The sequence below is a fragment of the Bufo gargarizans genome, chromosome 2, assembly GCF_014858855.1.
Source record: "Bufo gargarizans isolate SCDJY-AF-19 chromosome 2, ASM1485885v1, whole genome shotgun sequence".
Classification (NCBI taxonomy): domain Eukaryota; kingdom Metazoa; phylum Chordata; class Amphibia; order Anura; family Bufonidae; genus Bufo; species Bufo gargarizans.
In genome coordinates, this window is record NC_058081.1 from 603,281,067 (window position 1) to 603,303,108 (window position 22,042).

Sequence of the window (22,042 nt, forward strand, 5' to 3'; positions counted from 1 at the left end):
CACAGTGCACCGCTCTGTGATCCGCCAAAATTACTTTCAATTAATTTACTAATTATTTCTTTTAACCGAGCAATTACTGAATGCAATCAGCCGTTTGTGGGCTGTCATCGGGAGCGAGGTACTTTTATCTGCCTGGTCTAGACGCATTTAAGTCTCCGTCTGGTGCATATTAAAGGCGATGCACATGAAAGGCAAATTCTGTTTTATGACAAATTAATTTAATTGAACTTGAAACTCTTGGAGTGAATGCGAAAGAGAATATTATGGCGGTTAAATATTGGGAAAGCGCAGAAAGAGGAGGAGGGAGAACAAGCATGGCAAACATGGAAATGTACCATATGGAACCCCCATATACTTAATTATATACCGGGGTGGAAGCGTTGTACAGTCCCCCCCCAACCAGTGGGGGTGCTCCTAACAACCAGTGGATTATCTCTGATAGAAGGTCCTGTTTAGAGTGCACCAGTCTTATGACATCATGTAGGGGCTCATGCACACGACTGTATGTGTTCTGTGGTCCGTAAAACACGGATCCACAAAAATTACAGATGACAACTATGCGCATTCCGTATTTTGCGGAACAGAACAGCTGGCCCCTAATAGAACAGTCCTATCCTTGTCCGTTATTCGGACAATAATAGGACATGTTCTATTTTTTTGCGGAATGGACATGTGGACATTCAGAAATGGGATGCACATGGAGTAACTGGGTATTTTTGCTGACCCATTGAAATGAATGGTTCCACATACGGTCCGCCCAAAAAAACGAAAAGAAAATACATTAGTGTGCATGAGCCCAGGCTCGACTATTTCCGTTGGCCCCATAGAAATGAATGCGAGCGGTGGTTGCGCATGCGTGGTGCGCTACCATTCACTTCTATAGGGAGAGCGCTTGGCTGTGGCCGGACCTATGTGAAATCTCACGCAGGCGCAGTACCGCGGACTGCCTGCGCCTGCGTGATGTAGACGCTCCTGAGGGAGATAGCTTTAAATTTGTCACTAGGCTTGGCGCACGCTCGGCGCACTCCCAGTGACACATTTAAAGCTGTTGCCCTCAGGAGCTTCTACATCGCGCAGGCAGTGCACGGTACTGCGCCTGCGTGAGATTTCACATAGCGGAGGGGGGGCGGCGGCAAAGAGTTCGGGTGTGGGCAGTTACTTATGCTGGAAGAGGCGTGCTTGGGCTCTAAAGGAAGGCGGGCTGGGCACTGTACGGGGGAGTTACTGGGCTCCAGATTAGGATAATAACGCCCCTCTGGGCACCTTGGACACTCATTTGCATAACATAAAAAATGGATTTTATCGCTAATGAAACAAAAAATGAAGACTACAGCAAGAAATAAGGTATCTTATTGTACATGGCAGTAGTAACACCTTAATATGATCAAACCAGGTGACAGATTCCCTTTAAGATGTGACAGTGTGCATCAAAATGTTGGTGCAAAATTGTAGTGCAAAGTAAGCCAAATAATAGGCAGTCTAACTCAATTTTACAGTATACACTAGTAGTTTTGAGAAGAGCTGGGCACAAGGAGAAGTGTCCACAGGTGGTTCCATCCAGCTTCTCCTCACTTGGCTTGATTGACAGATCACTCCCTATAAGTAAATAAGGAGAGACCTGTCAATCAAGCTGAGCCCGGTGTGGAGAAGCTGAAGGGACGCTGCCCAGCAGACATGTCTCCCTGTGTCCAGCTCTATTTAAAACTAAGGGGGAGATTTATCAAAACTGGTGTAAAGTAGAACTTGCTTAGTTGCCAATAGCAACCAATCAGATTCCACCTTTCATTTTCCAAAGGAGCTCTGAAAAATGAGAGGTGGAATCTGATTGGTTGCTATGGGCAACTAAGCCAGTTCTACTTTATGCAGCAAACCAGACCGCTGGGCCGATGGGGGTAGTAGTTCATTTACTCACGGTTAGTGATGAGCGGCAAGGGCAATATTCATTTTTTTGCAATATTTTGGGAATTTTTCGGATAATATTCGCAATCAATTTGTGAATTTTAGGATTTGTGATCTCCAGTCATTATTTTCAAGATTGCGCAAATCAGCACTAATGAAGCGCATATCTTTTGCACAATACATGCAACAAATGTTATCAGGTCTGAGTAGATATTACTGATTGGTGCACTTAGTATTATTGTGACATCACAGCACTATGTCTATAGCATGTATGTATGTACAGCAGAACCTATCACACTACCTAACACCCTGCACTGGAACAGCTACACTATATCAGGATCTAACCTACACTGACTATCTCCAACTAACTATCTGTATTATATATATAAAAGCTAACCATCTAATGTAATTGGATAAGGAATATGATCCAGATGAAGCACAGAGCACCGCAATGACACTGCTCTCTCTCTCTCCGAACTGCAAAAAAACTGCAGAAAATAGCTGCTGGGGAGGTTCTTATATAGTAAAGGGGTGGGCAACTTTCCTATTGGTTGCTAGGGATGTTGCTAAGCTCTGACAAAGATATTGCAGCCTTCTCATTGGGCCACAAGCAAGAAGGGAGGTTACTGATGGAAAAAAAAAATCTAGAATATTCGCGAATATGAATATATAACACTATATTCTACATCTTTGCGAATTCTCGAAGTGCCAATATTCGTGATAAAAATTTGCGATTAGAATATTCGCGATCAACACTACTCACGGTTAGCAGAGCCTCCCTGGGTCAGCGTGCAGTGATGGGGAAGACAGCACTAAATCCTCTGGGGCACTCTCTATTGCAGAGAACACCAGCCAGATGAAAGTTGAGGTGCCCTTGATGGTATAGGTGTTTAAGGTGCTTGGGTGTCTGGGCCACTGTGTTCGTGACGCCAGCACCGTAAGGTGCAAATGTTGAGGGTAGTAGAAAGGATGAGGAGTCGATTGTAATGAAAGCAGTTACATTTTTACTGAATCGAGAGGTGAGGGCAGGCACAGCAGAGCGCGCAGGAGTAGAAGCGCACGCAGCATGAGCGGGGGGCGGAGCAAAACAGAACGCACAGCCGGAAGGACAATGTGAGTCCCAGGCTGCGCGCTGGATACAGCACCCCCCCACCCCACCCCGCTTAGCAGCCCTGGTAACTTTCTTCAGTAAGGAGGGAGGGGGGAGGCTGGGGCTAAGGCGGCATGGTGGGCGAGTGCTCCGAGCGGTCCACCGGCCAACCACTGAGGGAGATGCTGGAGGAGCAGGAGGGGGCTCCTGCAGGCCAGCCAGCAATCAAGACAGAAAGCATGGACCCTCCGCATGAATCCTGGCAGAGATGGCTGCCAGGATAACCTTCTCGTCGGCCATACCTTACAGCAACCGCTTGGGGAAACAGCTAGATGAAGATGCCGGTGAAGAAGAGACCGGGGAGAAGGTAAGCCCTCCTATTTAATAACTCTAGGGGAGGGACGACCAGGACCATAATGAATATCCCAAGGGGGGGGGGAGTGACATGGCCAGCCAGGGGGAACAACCATAGACAAACACCCCCCTGCGCGGAACAAACCACAAGATACAGGAAGAAGACATAAAATTAACCCCTCAGATTCTAATTCCCAGTCTCTGCAGTCAAGAACGACCTTGCTATACGCTGTGGCGTTAACTATGAAAACAGTTGAACTTTTACTGAATCAATGGTCCCAGGGCAGTTGGTACAGTTCATTTATATATCAAAGGTAATAATCCAGATGTTAATTTAACTGGGATCTTTATAACAGGTCTGTCAATTGTCAGTTGAGAAGTTTACCTAATGCTGTTACTTTACAGGCAAGACAAAGGTTCTCTTCTTAGATAGTTCTATTTTAAGTACAATCTCTAGCACTCAGGTACTGAATATAATGATTTCCTTAATTTTATATTGAGCAATCCAATAAGGGTGGTTTCCCTCGTGGCAGGCAAACTCTCTGCTACATTATTTTTATGCAGGATGTTCTCCTGAAATATTCAGGTTCACTATGTCTCAGAAGGCGTTTAGTGAAAAAGGATAATTCTGCGCACTAATCATACAGTTGTGTCAAGGTACCTTTAAGTTCCTCCTGGTCAATGGTGCTTGTGAAATCCCTTGGCTAGACTCAGCTCTAATCTTCACTAGACTAGCTTTATATTCGTACATAGACTCACTTGGCTGTGCTGGGCTGCTGTGACTACTTGTCCTTTCCAGGCTTGATCAGGGCCCAGAGGAAAGAAAGGCAGCTAGATCTTGAACTGAGCCTGCCCTGCTCCTCCATACACTCGCTTCTCCTATCTGTTTCCTTTCTACACACTTCCTCTCCACTCTACTACTACTTCCTTATTAGCACGCCCCAAGTTATATATAATATGTGGCGCCAGCACCACCTAGGGGCGAATAGATGAAATTACAATGCCATCCTGATATTAGAAAATACAATCAATGAAATACATATACAGAAATTTAAGGGGACCACTTATACACACATAAGTGAGATGCAGCATTTACACCAGTTTTGATAAATCTCCCCCTGACACTGTAGTGTTAGATTTAAAGGTAGTGCTTTGTAAAGAGGGAGCGTGTCCCTGTTTGAGGCTGCCCATGGTTAGGGCAGCATAAAACTCATGACAGGTTCCATTTAATAAAAGCACCATATTGTAAGCAGCGTTTCACAGAGCGGAACCCGATTCTCAAGGGATTTAGTTTAAATGCATAAAGTGGCCAATCTGAAATGCCAAATATATTTTTTTGCAGGCACTAAGCACTCTTTTGCTATTGATTTAAGTGGCGTGAGGCGGGTTGGGTTCAGTGCGAGAGCTAGGTGTTCAGCTCTCATTCTGCCATTGATTGTTTCCAGGTGGTTTGGGCCCCACCAGCTGGGATTAAGCACATTTGCAGAAAATGAAAGCAATTTCACTCTATAAATGTACGAGTTGACTGTGATGCCAATACCATTATCACTAATGCTGTACCCGGGCTTCCTGCTCTGAGCACTGACATGCCTGCAGCTCCCTCCTGACTACCAGAGCCAAATGATGGGGGTCCAGCCAGGGCTCAGATCTGTACACAATGTGCATTAACCCATTGTGACCAGCAGTGCAGTGAGTACGAAGAGTATAGGCAATTGTATTTGAGGGCAACCCCCAATGTATCCAGTCATTAAAGGGGTATTCCTCCTAGACTGCACGGTGCTGTCAATAAATTACATTTATAAACCAGAAGTGGAATTTTAAAATACTCTTCAGAGACAGTGTGCTGACATGCTAATGTATCTAAGTCCCATATTAAATAATATCTGCTGAGCTGCTAAATCTATACCTCATATGTGATACTGCCATGATTGTGAGCCTGTTGTGCGTGCTGCTGTCTGCTGAGCTGCTGTATCTAACCCTATCATGTCTGATATATCTAAGCCTATCATGTGTGATACTGCCTGCTGAACCGATATTTCTAAGCCTATGATGTGCGATACTGTCTTAGACAACCACAATACTCCTGCATGTTTAATATTTCAATATAATAAGCTATTAAATAGTCACCAAATAAATCCCAGGTTCATTCTATATTAATCATCTTTATATTAGCTTCTTACTGTATAATACGTTGAGATGCTTTCGCCTAACTGCATGTTGCCATCTGGTGTCTATGACAGGAACTGCAGCCTCTACAACATTCAACGTCACTGAGGGACATTAGTGTGCAGGTACAGGAATCACAGTGCCCCACCTTGTGTAAATTTAGATCTATTATATGAGAACTTAGTGGAAATTTTCCTAAACTGTGAACTGGATGTTTTATGTACGCCCTAAATACATTTATTTCAAAAAGAGAATCTCTGAGGCACATTTACTAAGGGACTTACAATTATTTTAGGAGTAAAATAGTCACAAGTTTATAAGCGGCCGTGTGACAACATTTAGTCGCACAGCCGGCTTCACGCCATGTCCACTAATTGAGCATGACAGGGGCAGGGGCGTGATGGGGCTGGGACCCCATTCCTGACAATGTTAGCGGAAACGACACCAGCCAGGGACCAGTTTTTACGAGCAGACCTCATCATAAATTAGACGAATCTAAAGGCGTAAAAAGCCAGTCTTAGTAAATGTGTCCCTCTGCCTCTCACTGACTCCTCAGGCTCTGCACTATATATAAAACTGTACCACTTCTGCTGGTGTTCCTTTAACACTTTCAGTCCAGAGGATTTTCTGTTTTTGCGTTGACATTTTTACTCCTTGCCTTCCCAGAGCCATAACTGATTTTTATTTTCCCATTCACATAGCTGTATGAGGGCTTAAGTTTTGTGGGACAAGTTATACTTTCTAATGGGACGGTGTAATATTGTATAGAAATAAAATTCCAAATGGGGTGAAATTAGAGAAAAATGCTATTCTAGCACAGTTTTATGAATTTTGTTTTTATGATGTTCCCTGCTATCTTCATTCTCTGGATCAGTATGATTATAGTGACACCACATTTCTATAGTTTTTCTTGTGTTGAAATACTGGGAAAAAAAACTTTGGGAAAAATTATTTTTTATTTTTAATTATTTTTTAATCGCCATATTCTGACCTTCATAAAAATTTTATAGTCTACAGAGCTGCGTGGGTGCTCATTTTTGTGGGCCTTTCTGTAGTTTTTATTGACACCATTTTGGTGCGTGTTTGACGTTTTGATCACTTTTTATTAATTTTTTGGGGTAGGTGAAGTGACAAATAAATGGCAAATCAGCCATTTAGATTTTTTTTCTATTATGCCTTTTGCCGTATGGGATAAATATTTTAACCCTTTCTACCCGGGGCCAGTTTTCACCTTCCTGCCCAGGCCATTTTTTGCAAATCTGAAATGTGGAACTTTATGTGGTAATAGCTTTGGAACACTTTTACTTATCCAAGCCATTCTGAGATTGTTTTCTCCTGACACATTGTACTTCATGACAGTCATAAATTTGAGTCAATATATTTCACTTTTTATTTTTGAAAAAATCCAAAATTTACCAAAAATGTATCTGCTTTTAAAACAGAAAGTGATACCTCATAAAATATTTATTACTTAAAATTCTCCATATGTCTACATTATGTTGGCATCATTTTGTAAATGTCATTTTATTTTTTTAGGACGTTAGAAGGCTTAGAATTTTAGAAGCAATTCTTAAAGTGTTTAAGAAAATTTCCAAAACCCACTTTTTAAGGACCAGTTCAGGCCTGAAGTCACTTTGTGGGGCTTACATAGTTGAAACCCCCATAAATGATCCCATTGTAGAAACTACACCCCTCAAGTTACTAAAAACTGATTTTAGAAACGTTGTTAACCCTTTAGGTGTTCCACAAGAATTAAAGGAAAATGGAGATGAAATTTCTAAATTTCACTTTTTTGGCACATGTTTTTCTTTAACACATAAAGGGTTAACAGCCAAACAAAACTCAACATTTATTACTCTGATTCTGAGGTTAACAGAAACACCCCACATGTGGTCGTAAACTGCTGTACGGGCGCACGGCAGGGTGCAGACGGAAAGGAATGCTGCATGGTTTTTTGAAGGCAGATTTTGCTGGACTGGTTTTTAGACACCATGCCCAATTTGAAGCCCCCCTGATGCACCCTTACAGTAGAAACTCCCAAAAGTGACCCCATTTTGGAAACTAGGGGATAAGGTGACAGTTTTATTGGTACTATTTTGGGGTACATATGATGTGAGGTAAGAACAAAACTAATAAAGTAACTAGACTACAGAAGAAGAAAAGTAATTACAAAGTGAGGCTACATGCACATGACCGTATGTGTTTTGCGGTCCGCAAATTGCGGATCCGCAAAAAAACGGATGACGTTCAGTGTGGCATCCGTTTTTTTTGCGGATCCGTTTTTTGGAGGATCCATTGTAATAATGCCTATCCTTGTCCGCAAACTAGAAAAAAATAGGACATGCACAATTTTTTTGGCGGAGCAACGGAACGGACATACGGATGCGGAGAGCACACGGTGTGCTGTCTGCGTTTTTTGCGGACCCATTGAAATGAATGGATCTGCATCCTATCCGCAAGAAAAACGGATCGGACACGGAAACAAAATACGGTCATGTGCATGAGGCCTTACTGAACTTTCTTATGCCCTTTACCTGATGGATGGTGATGGGTGTTTTCATTGATCTGTGATTCTGTGACTGTTGCTGCAAAGATAAGTTATAAGAAATAAAAGTGTAGACGTTATGATCAGACCACTAGAGAGCAAGAAAATAAGGTGAAGGAGATAAAACAGACTTTTCTGTAAACAACAAGAAATATGTAAAGTTCAGAAGAGGAACCCAGCATTATTTATATCACTGCAGGATATAGTGCGGCTCTGGAACTGATGCAGCAAGCCTTGTACGATGAGAAGTGCTCTGACTTTCTGGTATACTTTGGAGGGACTTATTATTCACCCTACTCCTGCTCCTTTATATGGAGTAAAAAAGTCACAAACCCCATGTTTGTAACTTTGAAACGCCCCTGCAACAAGTGGAGGTTCTATGCCACCCTCGCCACTTTCTGAAAAGAGTGTGTGTGCAAGGGAGGAGAGTGGTCATGGCCAGCGGACATGGCACATTTATCTTCATTTACCCCAGTTTTCTGGCATAAATGAAGACAGATACGGGGCATGGATTGCAGGAAGATGAGCCAAATATATGATGAGGCCTGCACTTCGCCATAAATTAGGTGCATCCTCCAGCAGTACAGCGAATATCAAGACTGGCACAGCACATGCTGGTCTCGATGAATCTCCCCCTTTGTGTTTTAGTTTCTCCCCATTTTAAAAATGTCTCTTGTTGTCAGTGGGGAAAATTAATTTTTTATTCAGAGGCTGAAAACTTGTCCTGGGGGTCTAGTGACTAGTCAAATGTTGCAATATTACACCCAGCAACTACACTTCTCAGCATGTCCTGACAGGTTTGCGCCATAAGGCCCCTTTCACATATGCATTTCTCTTTTCCGGTATTGAGATCCGGCAGAGGATGAGTCGGATCTCAATACTGGAGAAAAACGCTTCTGTTTTGTCCCCGTTCATTGTCAATGGGGACAAAACTGAACTGAATAGAATGCATTCCGTTCCGTTTGGTTGCGTGGCCATACCGGACACAAAACCGCTGCAAGTAGTGGTTTTCTGTCCAGCATGGGATGCAGAGCAAAACTGATCCAGCATGACACACAATGCAAGTCAATGGTACTGGATCCATTTTCTTGGAGACAATAGAAAATGGATCGGGCACCCATTAACTTACAATGGTTTTAAACCATCATTGCTATTTTAAAGATAATACGACCGGATCCGTTCATGATGGATGCAGCCAGTTGTATTAGCAAAAACAAAAGCGTTTTTGCTGATCCCTGCCGGGTCAGGCAAAAACGCAAGTGTGAAAGTAGTCTAGCACAGATTCATAGCTGATACATTGTAAAAGGTTGATCGGGTGTGGAAGCTGGACTAGGTAAGGTTACTTTCACACTGCCGTGGTGAAACTCCAGCATGACCATTTCGGCAGACAAGCAGAGGATCGGCTGGACACAAACCGCAGCATCCGGTTGGTTCTGACTTGTCTGCTGGAATGTGTACAGATCTCCGCCGGACCCCATTAATAAGGCCGGTGGACATTCCGTCCGCATCCAGCAGCGCCGGATCTGGAGAATTCAGAGGTGTGAAAGTAGCCTAAGTAAAGTAAAGTTGGCCATACACATTAAGGTCCCTTTACACTGCTAGATTTAGTGTTCCCGACAATCGCCTGCTTATCATTGAAGGAGACCAATGCAAACGATGATTTAGGTGACTGTACCAACAATCTATTACTTGATGAACGAGTGTTTTGCTCGTTCATCAGGTACTTAACGGCACCTTTAAACCACCAGATTATCGCTAAAGAGCATCCGTGCAAACAGTCATTAGCAATAATCTGCCCGAACATCAGGCAGTGTAAAGGTTCTCTTAGATAAAGGCTGGCCAAAGGTTGCCATGTAATATGCATGTGGGCCTTGATGGCAAGTGTTGGGAGAGAGAAGAATCAGGCTGTTGGATGGGGGGACCAGAAGACGTAGCTGTCAGCCTAACAAGCTATGTATTGCATAAGGCCAGTCTAAAAGCTGCAGGAGGGTTGTTCTTGGAGGGACTTTCCCGGGTATAGATACTGCTGACTTATCCTTGTCAGATCAGTGAGGGTCTAACGCCCGACACCCCCACTGATCAGCTGTTCACAGCATTCAACAGAACTAACACAGAAAACAGAGGCGAAAGCACAGCTCCATCCAATGCATAATGGCCAGGTCACTGCAGCTCAGCTCCCACTGACTTGACCCCCACTGATCTGATATTGATGACCCAGACATACAATGAACACAGCTGTTTAGGTCATTGCCAGAACATGGCACCCGCACCCACCTCCGAGTATTCTGTGCCTGCCACTTACATAATGTATGGAAGCTGTAGGATGCTGTGAGGTTTCCTGGAATCAGCGTCCTGTGCCTCACGACACACCTGGCCCTCGATGTATGTGACGCCATACTGACCCTCAAGGTGCTGATCGCTGTGCACCGGCCATCAGTCTGCAGCCTGAGATTTTGATGACCTTAAGAACACAAGAGGAATCAATGAGAAACATGGAGCAAATATCCAGTAACCCCCAAAATTCCACAAGTTTACAGAAGGAGAAGGACTCTTTCTCCAAGACCATTCCTCTGTTGGTGTTTTGCAATTTATTACTCCACCTCTCTGTTCTTTCCTGTGTATATCCATGCTTCCTTAGAGTTTTGTTCCTGACCTGCAGAAGGGACCTCAGAATCTCGAAAGTTTGCCTTATAACTAGTGTTGAGCGAATGTTTATCTCGAATATCGTAAGTTTGAGAATTCTAGAATATTTCGAATATAGTGCTATACATTCGTTATAGCGAATATTCGTAATTTTTTCCCATCTGAACACATGATTCCTCCCTGCTTCTTGCTTGTGGGCCAATGAGTCATTGGCCCACAATCAACTTAAGCAGGGTGGAATCATGACTTTAGATGGAAAAAATGACAAATATTCTAAAAAAAAACCCAAATATATAGCACTATATCAAATATATTCATTTTTTTAGCATATTCGGCTTTTCTTTTTTTCAATCTGTACAGTTGTCCTACTTTGGCATACTCCTCCCCGACAAGAGTCCCCGTCACCATGAAAACGCCTGGGGGTTAGAATATACCGTCGGATCTGAGTTTTCACAATCTCACTGAGATATATTGCTATATTTTAGTTTTTTAGAATATTCGCTATATTGGTATATATCCTTTTTATAAAATATTAGGACTTTCCTAATATGTTAAAAAAAGAATATATACCAATATAGCGAATATTCTAAAAAACTAGTATATACAGCAATATAGCTAATTTCGTTATATTCGTAATATTCTAAAACAAGAATATACTGTATAGCAATTTAGCGAATATTCGAAAAATCTTCTTTGTCTAATAGTTTTAATAATAATAATAGTTTTTTAATTAATAATTTTTTTTCTCATCTACAGTTCAGATTTGAAAAAAATTACGACTATTTAAAAAAGATTATAGCACTATATTAGCTAAATTGCTCTATATTATTTTTTTTTGGAATATTCAATATATTGCTATATATTCTTGTTTTTAGAGTATTACGAATATTATGAAAAAACGAATATAGCACTATATTATCTATATTGCTCTATATAATAGTTTTTTTTAGAATATTCGTAATTTTTTTCCATCTGAAGTCATGATTAAGTTGCTTGACAAGCAACTTAAGCAGGGAGAAATCATAACTTCAGATGGAAAATAATGACAAATATTCTAAAAAACTAATATATAGCACTATATTCTATAGTGCCATATATTCGTTTTTGACCCACACCTGTATTGATCGCGTAATATTCGTATATTACGCGATTATTACCTTGCCGATTTTTTTAGTAACTTTTTTTAAATATAAAGAATATTCAAATTCGAGAATATTTGATAAATATTCTACAAAATATTTGTGAAATATCGCGAATTTGAATATGACCCCTGCCGCTCATCACTACTTATAACAATTTATTTTAGTTAGCCATTAAAAGTTATCAAATTACAATATTTTATATTGTTTCTCTTTTGAAAAGCATCAAGACAGATATATAAAAGCATAAAGATTGTAAATGAAGTAAAAAGTGCAATGAAGGAAAGTCTAAAGTAGCTGAGATCGGGGGCGTCGTGGCTAACTATGGGGCACTGGGGGCATTCTGACTAAGACTAGTTATACTATGGGCATTCATTTTTATGGTGCCACTGTGGGTGACCCTGGAGACATTATGGCTGATGTTGGGGGCATTGTGGTTTCCTCTAGGGGCTAAGGCTGCACAGTGAATGACTCAGGGGTCTTACCAAACACTTCTGTGTGGTCGTCGATCAGCCAGGTGAGTTTCGGGCAGGGGTGGCTGCCTGATGTCATGCAGGTAAGATTATATTTCTCCTTCAGGCCTTTCCCAGGGATTCTGATGACTTTTAAGGAAGGTGGAGATGGCACAGCTAGAATATAATCATAACCCATTAATTAATACTGACAGCTCACACTGTTGCTATGATACTGACTGACTGTTGCTATGAACAATATAAAATGATACAAAGTTACCCAATGTTATATGAAGAATCCTACCCACTTAGTTGCTATGTTACTTTAGCCTGACTCTCGCTATGAACAACCCTAGACAATGTTATTATTGTTACTTTGTATTGCCTGTTGCTATGGACATTTCTAGACAACCTTTTTCACGCCGTGGTGATGCTACTGTTGCTATGAACAATTCTCGCGCTACTTCTGTTGCTTTTGTTCTATTTAAAGTTTAAGAATACTGAAGAGTCTGTCACCCAAGTGCAACTGAAAAAATGCAGTGTGCCAAACTAGAGTGTGGTTTCTTTCTCCTTCTGTTCTGCAATTGCAACGACCGGACACCCTAGGGGTGATGTGCGTGAGCGTACTAGTGATAAGGTGCCGAGGATAGTAGTACTCACAGTTAAGTTGTCCCTTGGGGCCGGCGTGCAGTGGATGGGAAGACAGCAGGAAATCCGCCGGGGCACTCTCTGTTGCAGGGAACACCAGCCAGATGTTGGTTGAGGTGCCCTTGATGGTAATTGGTGTTTAAGGTGCTTTGGTGGCTGGGCCCCTGGTATGTGACGCCAGCACCACTAGGTGCAAATGTTGAAAGTAGTAGTAATGTTGATATAAAATAAGGAGACTAGAGCTTTTAACGAACTTCCAGTACTTTACTGAAGCAGATCTACAGGTCATCAATGTATGCAAAAGTAATTTACATCAAGGCAGTTTTTACAGGGATTCACATTAGTTCCCACAAGTTGCATAAAGCATAGTCCTCTATGACAATTGTAGATTATATGCCTTGTGGCAGGGCCATGTGGCTGGCACTTTAAGGAATGTAGGCAGAGGTGGTGGTACAGTGGGTGCATGTCTAAGGCTACTTTCACACGAGCGTTCTGCTGTCCACTCGTGAGCTCTGTTTGAAGGAGCTCACGAGTGGAGCAGAACGCTTCCGTCCAGCCCTGATGCAGTCTGAATGGATGCGGATCCGCTCAGACTGCATCAGTCTGGCGGCGTTCAGCCTCCGCTCCGCTCGCCTCCGCACAGCCAGGCGGACACCTGAACGCTGCTTGCAGCGTTCAGCTGTCCGCCTGGCCGCGCGGAGGCGTGCGGATCCGTCCAGACTTACAATGTAAGTCAATGGGAACGGATCCGCTTGAAGATGACACCATATGGCTCAATCTTCAAGCGGATCCGTCCCCCATTGACTTTACATTGAAAGTCTGAACGGATCCGCTCAGGCTACTTTCGCACTTAGAAATTTTATTTTCTAAGTTATTAATGCAGACGGATCCGTACTGAACGGAGCCTCCGTCTGCATTAATATGATCGGATCCGTTCAGAACGGATCCGATTAAGCGCTAGTGTGAAAGTAGCCTAAGATGGTAAGGCAGACTGGGTGCACTTTTATTCTATTACCGCAAGTCACCCCAACTACAGAAGTATTTATCCCTTGCTCAATCTCTCAGACTAGGAGTACATTTTCCATAATGTACGCTAACGAGGTGGTGCAATGCCTCTACTAAAAATGGAGGTGGTAACAGTCCCAATGATCATGCTATACTTCTCTCACCCAAGGAGAAACCGACCGTGGATGTAGGTTTATTATATACCAAGAAGAGGGGGCAATGGATGAATGTTAGGCCCCCCTGACATATGTGTACACCCCTCTAACAGTGACCCAGCCATGAGAATTCCCCTGTAACTATCTCAGGTACTTTCCACCAGCAGCAGTTTCATCTTTCTAATGTCAGGAGCTCCACTTTCGCCAGCAGTGGGCACATCAGCTGTTGAAGCGAGCGGCTGCTGTTGTAACATCTTTTTGTGGCTTCATTTGCAGAACTATTTCATTTTTTTATAAGAAAGTTTGAAGAAGTTTCATGTTTTGAAATATGGTGTCACAAGCGCCCTGACTGCCTGCGACTTCAGCCCGCTGGGAAATCCACACTTTATGTATCATTATGAAAGTGCCCCTTACCCAACACCGAGACCCGGACTTTCTTGGTCTGCATGGGGGAGCTGTAATACAGGCAGGAGTACACCCCCTCATCCGCCCTCGTTACATTGGACAGATGGATAATCAGCTTATTCCCTGAGGATTGTAGTAACTGGTATCTTCTGTCTTTTAAAACTGTAATGACAAGGAACCTCATAAGAATATCAGCATAGTGAAAAAAAATATACGAATAGAAGCGTCAATACCTGCAGATGTCTGAAGCTTTCCCTGTCAGTCTTTACTGTATTTGTGGTATTGTATTCATAAACCTGAAAGGTCTATATATTGCTTTCACATAGTCTAAGATTTTATTCACATATCACAATCAGCTCAAGCTTTTTTCCAAAGATTTTTCAAAATCTAGAGAAAAATGCTCTGTTTTGCTGAAATTTGGGGAAAATTGCTGAAATATCCACAACATGACAATTAGGGAACATACCCTATACCAGCAGTGCATGGAGTTCTGAGAGTACTTCAGGTTCCAAAAAACCATGCAGATAAGCTGGAATCACTGATCTTAGCTCAGCCCTAATAGAGCAGACATGCAGGGTAAAGCATGGGACAATAAATTAGCTTTAAACATAAGAAGGGACTAAAAGATTTGGGAGAACAATGCGGAGAGTGTATTAAGACTGGAGTTTCCTCTGCCAGTCTTAGAGCTTATGCACACGCCCATTGTGCGGCTGTTCCATGCATTGGGGACCGGAATTTGGGTCACTAATCCACGGGCAGCATCCGTGCGGTGGCCAGGACAGATCGAGACCCATTCAACTCAAATGGGTCCGTGATCTGTCCGCACAGCAAAAAAGTAGTGCATGCACTACTTTTTTGCGGTGCGGAGGCATGGACAGATTCCGTAGTGCTTCCGTGGGCTTCTGATCCGTGCCTCCGGACCGCCTCTCCCAGATTGCGGACCCATTCAAGTGAATGGGTCTGCATCCGTGATGCAGGATGCACATGGCCGGTGCCCGCATATTGCGGATCCGCCGTATGCGGGCCGCAATACTGCCACAGCCAGGCAACGGCCGTGTGCATGAGCCCTTAATCAGAAGTACTTTGTAGAGCTACGAGGAGCCAAAATCATTAAGAATACCAAGCCTCTTGATAAACTTGGCACATTTAGGTGAAGGAAAAAAATAAAAAGTCACACATTTTTTGCCAAATGAGGGCTTGTGCAAAAAAGCGACTTTTTGACACAAGAAATCTGGCGCATGGGTCTGATAAATTCCCCCCATTATGTTTCCGCCTGTATATGTGGACACTCGCACAGCAGTATTCAGGAATGTGTATACTCACCTTTCTCCCCATTAAAGTAACTGGTATAGCCCTTCGGGGTCACCCACTGTATGCCTGAACCATTGCCCCCCGGAAACGCACATCTCAAGGTGACGACTTTTCCTTCCTCCACAGACAGGCGTGAAGTGTGAAATTCAGCTGTAAGAAACATTGTGGTAATGAATCCCCCCGCACACACAGGATGTGCTGCGAATCAACACGACACTCAGACCTAAAAAATGTCTCATTAAGTGATGGTAAATACATTTCTCCATTACAGGAACTGCATATTGTATGTAGGAGGACTTAGGAACCAATGACATCACTGTCAGCCCAGAGAATCTGGGGTCCAGTGACATCACTGACAGTGCAGAGAATCTGGGGTCCAGTGACATCACTGACAGCGCATATAATCCGGGGGCCAGTGACATAATTGACAGTGGAGATAATCTGGGGGCCAGTGACATCACTTACAGTATAGAGAAGACAGAAACCAGTGATGTTACTGACAGCGGAGATAATCTGGCGGCCAGTGACAATACTGACAGAGCAGAGAATCTGGGGCCACTGACATCACTTACAGTATAGAGAAGACAGAAACCAGTGATGTCACTGACAGCAGAGAGAATCTGGGGGCCAGTGACATTACTGACAGAGCAGAGAATCTGAGGGCCACTAAAATCACTTACAGTATAGAGAAGACAGAAACCAGTGATGCCACTGACAGCGCAGAGAATCCGGAGGGCAGTGACATCACTAACAGCGCAAAGAACCCAAGCAGTGACATTACTGACAGCGCAGCAAGGCCACAGAACTAAAGTCAGGAGTTTCTTACCACTTCCAGACTGGGCCATTTACCCCCTTCCTGACCAGGCCTAATTTTGAAAATCTGACATGTGTCACTTTATGTGGTAATAACTTTGGAACACTTTTACTTATCCAAGCCATTCTGACATTGTTTTCTTCTGACACATTGTACTTTATGTTAATTGCACATTTGAGTCAATATGTTTTACCTTTATTTATTTTTTAAAAATCTGCTTTTAAGATAGTGATGCCTTATAAAATATTTATTGATTAACATTCCCCATATGTCTACTTTATGTTGGCATCATTTTAATAATGTAATTTCATTTTCATAGGACGCTAGAAGGTTTAGAATTTTAGAACCAATTTTTGAAATTTTTGAGAAAATTTCCAAAGTCAACTTTTTTAAGGACCAGTTCAGTTCTGAAGTCACGCTGTGGTGCTTACATGATAGATCCAACCCATAAATGACCCCATTTTAGAAATGACACCCCTCAAACTATTCAAAACTGGTTTTAGAAATGTTGTTACCCCTTTAGGTATTCCACAGGAATTAAAGAAAATAGAGGTAAAATTTCAAAATTTCACTTTTTTTGGCCGATTTTCCATTTTAATCAATTTTTTCCTGGAACACATCAAAGGTTATCAACAAAACAAACCTTAATATTTATTACCTTGATTCTGCAGTTTGCAGAAACACCCCATATGTGGTCGTATACCGCTGTTTGGGCACACGGCAGGGCACAGAAGGCAAGGAACGCCATATGGTTTTTGGAGGGCAGATTTTGCTGGATTGGTCTTTGGGCACCATGTTGCATTTGAAGAGGCCCTGAGGTAACCCCACAGTGAAAATTCCCAAAAAGTGACCACATTTTGTAAACTACACCACCCAAGGAATTTTTAAGGGGTCTAGCGAGCACTTCACTCAACAGTTGTTTCATAGTATTTAGGTGTGAAAATGAAAAATTGAATTTTTTTTTTGCAAGAAAATGGTGCTTCAGGCTCAAACTTTCTTTTTCACAAAAGATAATATATATGAATAAGGTAACACCCCAATTGTGGTCATAAACTGTTATTTGGGGATACGCCAGGGCTGAGAAGGGAAGGAGCGGCATCTGGATTTTCTAACATGGAATTTTTTGTCATGGTTTTTAAAAGCAATAACTTTTTTTATTTCTTGTTGAATGAGCTGCATGAGGGCTTATTTTGTGCGAGACAAGCTGTAGTTTTTATAGGCACCATTTTGGGGTACATTTGGCTTTCTGGTTGCTTTTTATCTCATTTTTAGGAGGTGAAGTCACAATAAAAGCAGTTTGGTGTCATTTTTCTATTTTTTTTTTTTTTACACCGTTCACTTGATAGGGTAGATCATGTGATATTTTTATAGATCCATTCATTACAGACGCAACGATACCAAATTTGTCAAAAAAAAATTATTTTTACATTTTACACAATAAAAACATTTTTAGAAAAAAAATCATGTTTTTGTGTTGCCATTTTCTTAGAGCCATATTTTTTTCATTTTTCTGGCTATAGTCTTGTGTGAGGGCTTGTTTTTTGCAGGACAAGGTGATGTTTTTATTGCTACCATGGGGTACATATGAGTTTTGGCATAATTTTTATTTGTTTTTTTGTACACCGTCCACTTGATAGGGTAGATCATGTGATATTATTATAGAGCCAGTCATTGCGGATGTGGTGATAACAAATATGTCTGTTTTAATTTTAATTTAATTTTTTTACATTTTTTTTAATAACTAATTTGGGGGAATTTTTTTTTTTTATGTGAAACTTTTTTTATTTTATTTTTTTTCAAAACACTTTGTGTTTTTTATTTTACACTTTATGTCCCCCATAAGGTCATACAAGACCTCTGGGGCACATTGAACTTAATTTTTTTAAAACTATTGATTTCTACTGTAACTGGGCTGACATAGTAGCCCCAGTTACAGGGGAAATACACCCCCCAGAGTGGCTGTACAGCTTATTACAGCGCTGTACAGCCTCAGTGCAGGGCTGATCGATGCACTCCCTCCTGCACTCACCCAGCCCCGGCGATCACATGACCATTGGGCTGGGACAGGAAGTGGCATAGCGCTTCCTGATCTGTATACACAGCGTTCGTTGACCGCTGTGTATACAGTGATCTAGAAGGCAGGGACACCCAGGAACGGTCCCTGCCTTCTCTCTGGGGTGCCCTGCTGTCACTGACAGCGGGCCCCACCCCCGCTCGGCAGCTGCACAATTAGCGTGCAGCTGCCATCTCTCGTTCCAGAATGTCCATTCAGAGATAAACCGACAGCCCAAGCACGTTTATAGTCAATGGACTATACAAGAGTCCCTTATATTTTGGCATCCATTGAAATGCAATGGCTCCTTTTCCATGTGGTGGTGCTGTAGGGTACATGAGCACTTGCTGTTGGGGGTCCCCCACAGATGACTGCAGGATGATAGTGGATCCCAGCAGTGGAATTACCTGTAATCAAATACATTTTAAAGTGTAACTGTTGTTTCAATGTATTTTTGATATAGTGTAGGGACCGGGATGTTAAAGGGATTTTGTCACCTCTTTTTACCCTATAGAGATGCGGACATGCACGGCTAGATCGCCGCTAGCATGTCCGCAATATACCTGTCCCATATCTCTGAGTGGTTTTATTGAGTGTAAAAAAAGATTTTATATATATGTAAATAAGCCTGGTAAGGAGCTGAAGCACCGCCTGTATCCACAAATCTCCTCCTTGCTCACAAAGTCAGATCGACGCAATCTTGCGGTGCGCGAGCTCGCGCATGCGCAGTGTCGGCATAGTGTTCCCTCCCTGTGCTGGCATAAGCCTCAGGGAAGAAACTGCGGAACTTACGGCGATCTGACTTTGTGAGCAAGGAGGAGATTCCTGGTTACAGGCGGTGCTGGGCTCCTTCACAGGGGGCGTGGCTGGGCTCCTTCACAGGGGGCGTGACTGGGCTCCAGAACGGTTAGTGCAGCCCCTTGGGCTCCTTAACATATATATAAAATCATTTTTTACACTCAATAAAACCACTCAGAGATATAGGAGAGGTATATTGCGGACATGCTAGCGGCGACCTATCCGTGCATGTCCGCATCGCTATAGGGTAAAAAGAGGTGACAGAATCCCTTTAAATATTTTTGTAATTTTCTTTATTAGGGAAAGAGTAAAGAGTCATCTTTAGCAAATCTCTAACAGTGTTGCAAAGGAGAATCTGTCATCGCTCAAAGCTGCACTGAAATAAACAGTCTGGACTGCTGTGCTGCTGTAACATAATGTAGAGGACTCCTGTGCGCCTGAACAGCAGTCCTGACAATGTATTTCTCAGCAATGACAGCAGGGGAACGGGGGGCAGTAGGAAAATAAAAAATAGTGATCTGGACTCCATATCTGCAGTACTACTCATGAATTACTTCAGATAATGGTCCAAAATTATGGTGACAGATTCCCTTTAAACTAAAACAATAGTTATACATTAAGGGACCCTTCTAAGAAAAATGCAATGTAAAAAGTGGACAAATCCTTTAATCCTCATATAATGAACATTTCTTCAACTTTCTAATATACTGTGCTTGTATATTTACCCAGTGCTCCTGCATTCATACAGATCTAATACAGATCTAATACATTACAATTATAAGGAGGTACACACATCCATGCAGGACCATGCACCATAACTGAATGGAGCTGGTGTTAATCTCAGGTATAATATACACCAATTTCCTGTCAAATGTGCCGGATCGGCTATGCCCGCTCAACACCTCCCTCTGTCTACTTTTTGGAGAAGAGGCCAGTGGGGCTTAAGCTCACAAAAGGTGAAAACGTTTTATAGCGTACAGGGGATGATAAATGTCTGAGAGAGTCTACATCAGCACCGCAGGAAGTGGAACCAGGCTCTGCTATGTTAAGTGGAGTCTACCGCAGATAAATAGCACTGTATGTTTGCATCTGTGGAGCAATATATGTGACGTACTCCTTCATGGAATGAATAGTAGAGTTAAGTTTGTTATTTGGAGTAACTCAGGGTGCCATAATATAGCGTTACATAGGGCTACAGGTAACACCTTTCAATGTGTTGTATCTACCGTATAGTGTTACATAGGATTGCAGGTAATATTTACTACATTATCTGTTCTCAGAGTTATCACTTTGTGCTATCTGTGGTGTTACACAGGACTGCAGGTAACATGTACTAGATTATATGTACTCAGAGTGTTATCATTCTGTTATCTGTGATGTTACATAGGACTGCAGGTAACATCTACTACATTATCTGTACTCAGAGCGTTATCATTGTTATTTGTGCTGTTACATAGGACTGCAGGTAACATCTACTTTATCTGTACTCAAAGAGATATCACTATGTTATCTGTGGTGTTACATAGGACTGCAGGTAAAATCTACTGCATTATCTGTACTCTGAGTTATTATTGTGTTATCTGTGGTATTACATGGGACTGCAGGCAACATCCACTACATTAACTGTACTCTAAGTTATGAATATGTTGTTTGTGGCATTACATAGGACTGCATGTAACATCTGCTACATTGTCTGCAGTGACATTTTTTTGCTCCTCTCCCTTTATCCTTGTATCTGACTGAGGTAATGTGTGGCCCCTCCATGGCTCTGACACTGGAGTTTCCAGAAGTGAAGCCTCTTACCTTTCACGTTGATCAGTGTTAGCAGGACATAGAGAGCTGCCGCCACAATCATCAGTCCAGACTCAGTGCTTCTCCCTTGTGCTGCTTCCTCTGCTCTGTCAAGAGTATATGTCATATACAGTATGTGGCTTTTGGGGGCGCGGAAATTATTACGGACCAGTTCTGTCTGTATGTCACACGTTCTTTCCACCGTGAGAAAGTTACAGCATAGTGCGAGTCACCACAACTATCCACCAACCCCTTGTACTGCCTATACAGAAAACCTATGTACTACCTATACAGAAAACCCTATGTACTATATATACAGCAAGTCCTATGTACTATATATATATATACAGTATATACAGTAAGTCCTATGTACAGTCAAGGCCAAAAGTTTTGAGAATGACACAAATATTAGTTTTCACAAAGTTTGCTGCTAAACTGCTTTTAGATCTTTGTTTCAGTTGTTTCTGAGATGTAGTGAAATATAATTACACGCACTTCATACGTTTCAAAGGCTTTTATCGACAATTACATGACATTTATGCAAAGAGTCAGTATTTGCAGTGTTGGCCCTTCTTTTTCAGGACCTCTGCAATTGGACTGGGCATGCTCTCAATCAACTTCTGGGCCAATTCCTGACTGATAGCAACCCATTCTTTCATAATCACTTCTTGGAGTTTGTCAGAATTAGTGGGTTTTTGTTTGTCCACCCGCCTCTTGGGGATTGACCACAAGTTCTCAATGGGATTAAGATCTGGGGAGTTTCCAGGCCATGGA

General features: G+C 42.3%; 1 protein-coding gene across 2 annotated transcripts in view; it reads right to left on the minus strand.

Moving 5' to 3' along the window:
- Positions 1 to 21,370, minus strand: part of CRTAM (cytotoxic and regulatory T cell molecule) — a 33,959-nt gene extending 12,589 nt beyond the window's left edge. For both annotated transcript variants that reach the window (XM_044281956.1, XM_044281955.1), the window contains exons 1-6: positions 21,281 to 21,370; positions 15,825 to 15,962; positions 14,511 to 14,663; positions 12,322 to 12,465; positions 10,357 to 10,515; positions 8,044 to 8,094 (exon numbers count right to left, since the gene is read on the minus strand). In XM_044281956.1, the coding sequence (XP_044137891.1) occupies positions 8,044 to 8,094; positions 10,357 to 10,515; positions 12,322 to 12,465; positions 14,511 to 14,663; positions 15,825 to 15,962; positions 21,281 to 21,332 (697 nt within the window). In that variant the 5' untranslated portion in view covers positions 21,333 to 21,370. The remainder of the gene's footprint in view (positions 1 to 8,043; positions 8,095 to 10,356; positions 10,516 to 12,321; positions 12,466 to 14,510; positions 14,664 to 15,824; positions 15,963 to 21,280) is intronic.
- Between the last annotated feature and the right edge of the window lie 672 nt (positions 21,371 to 22,042).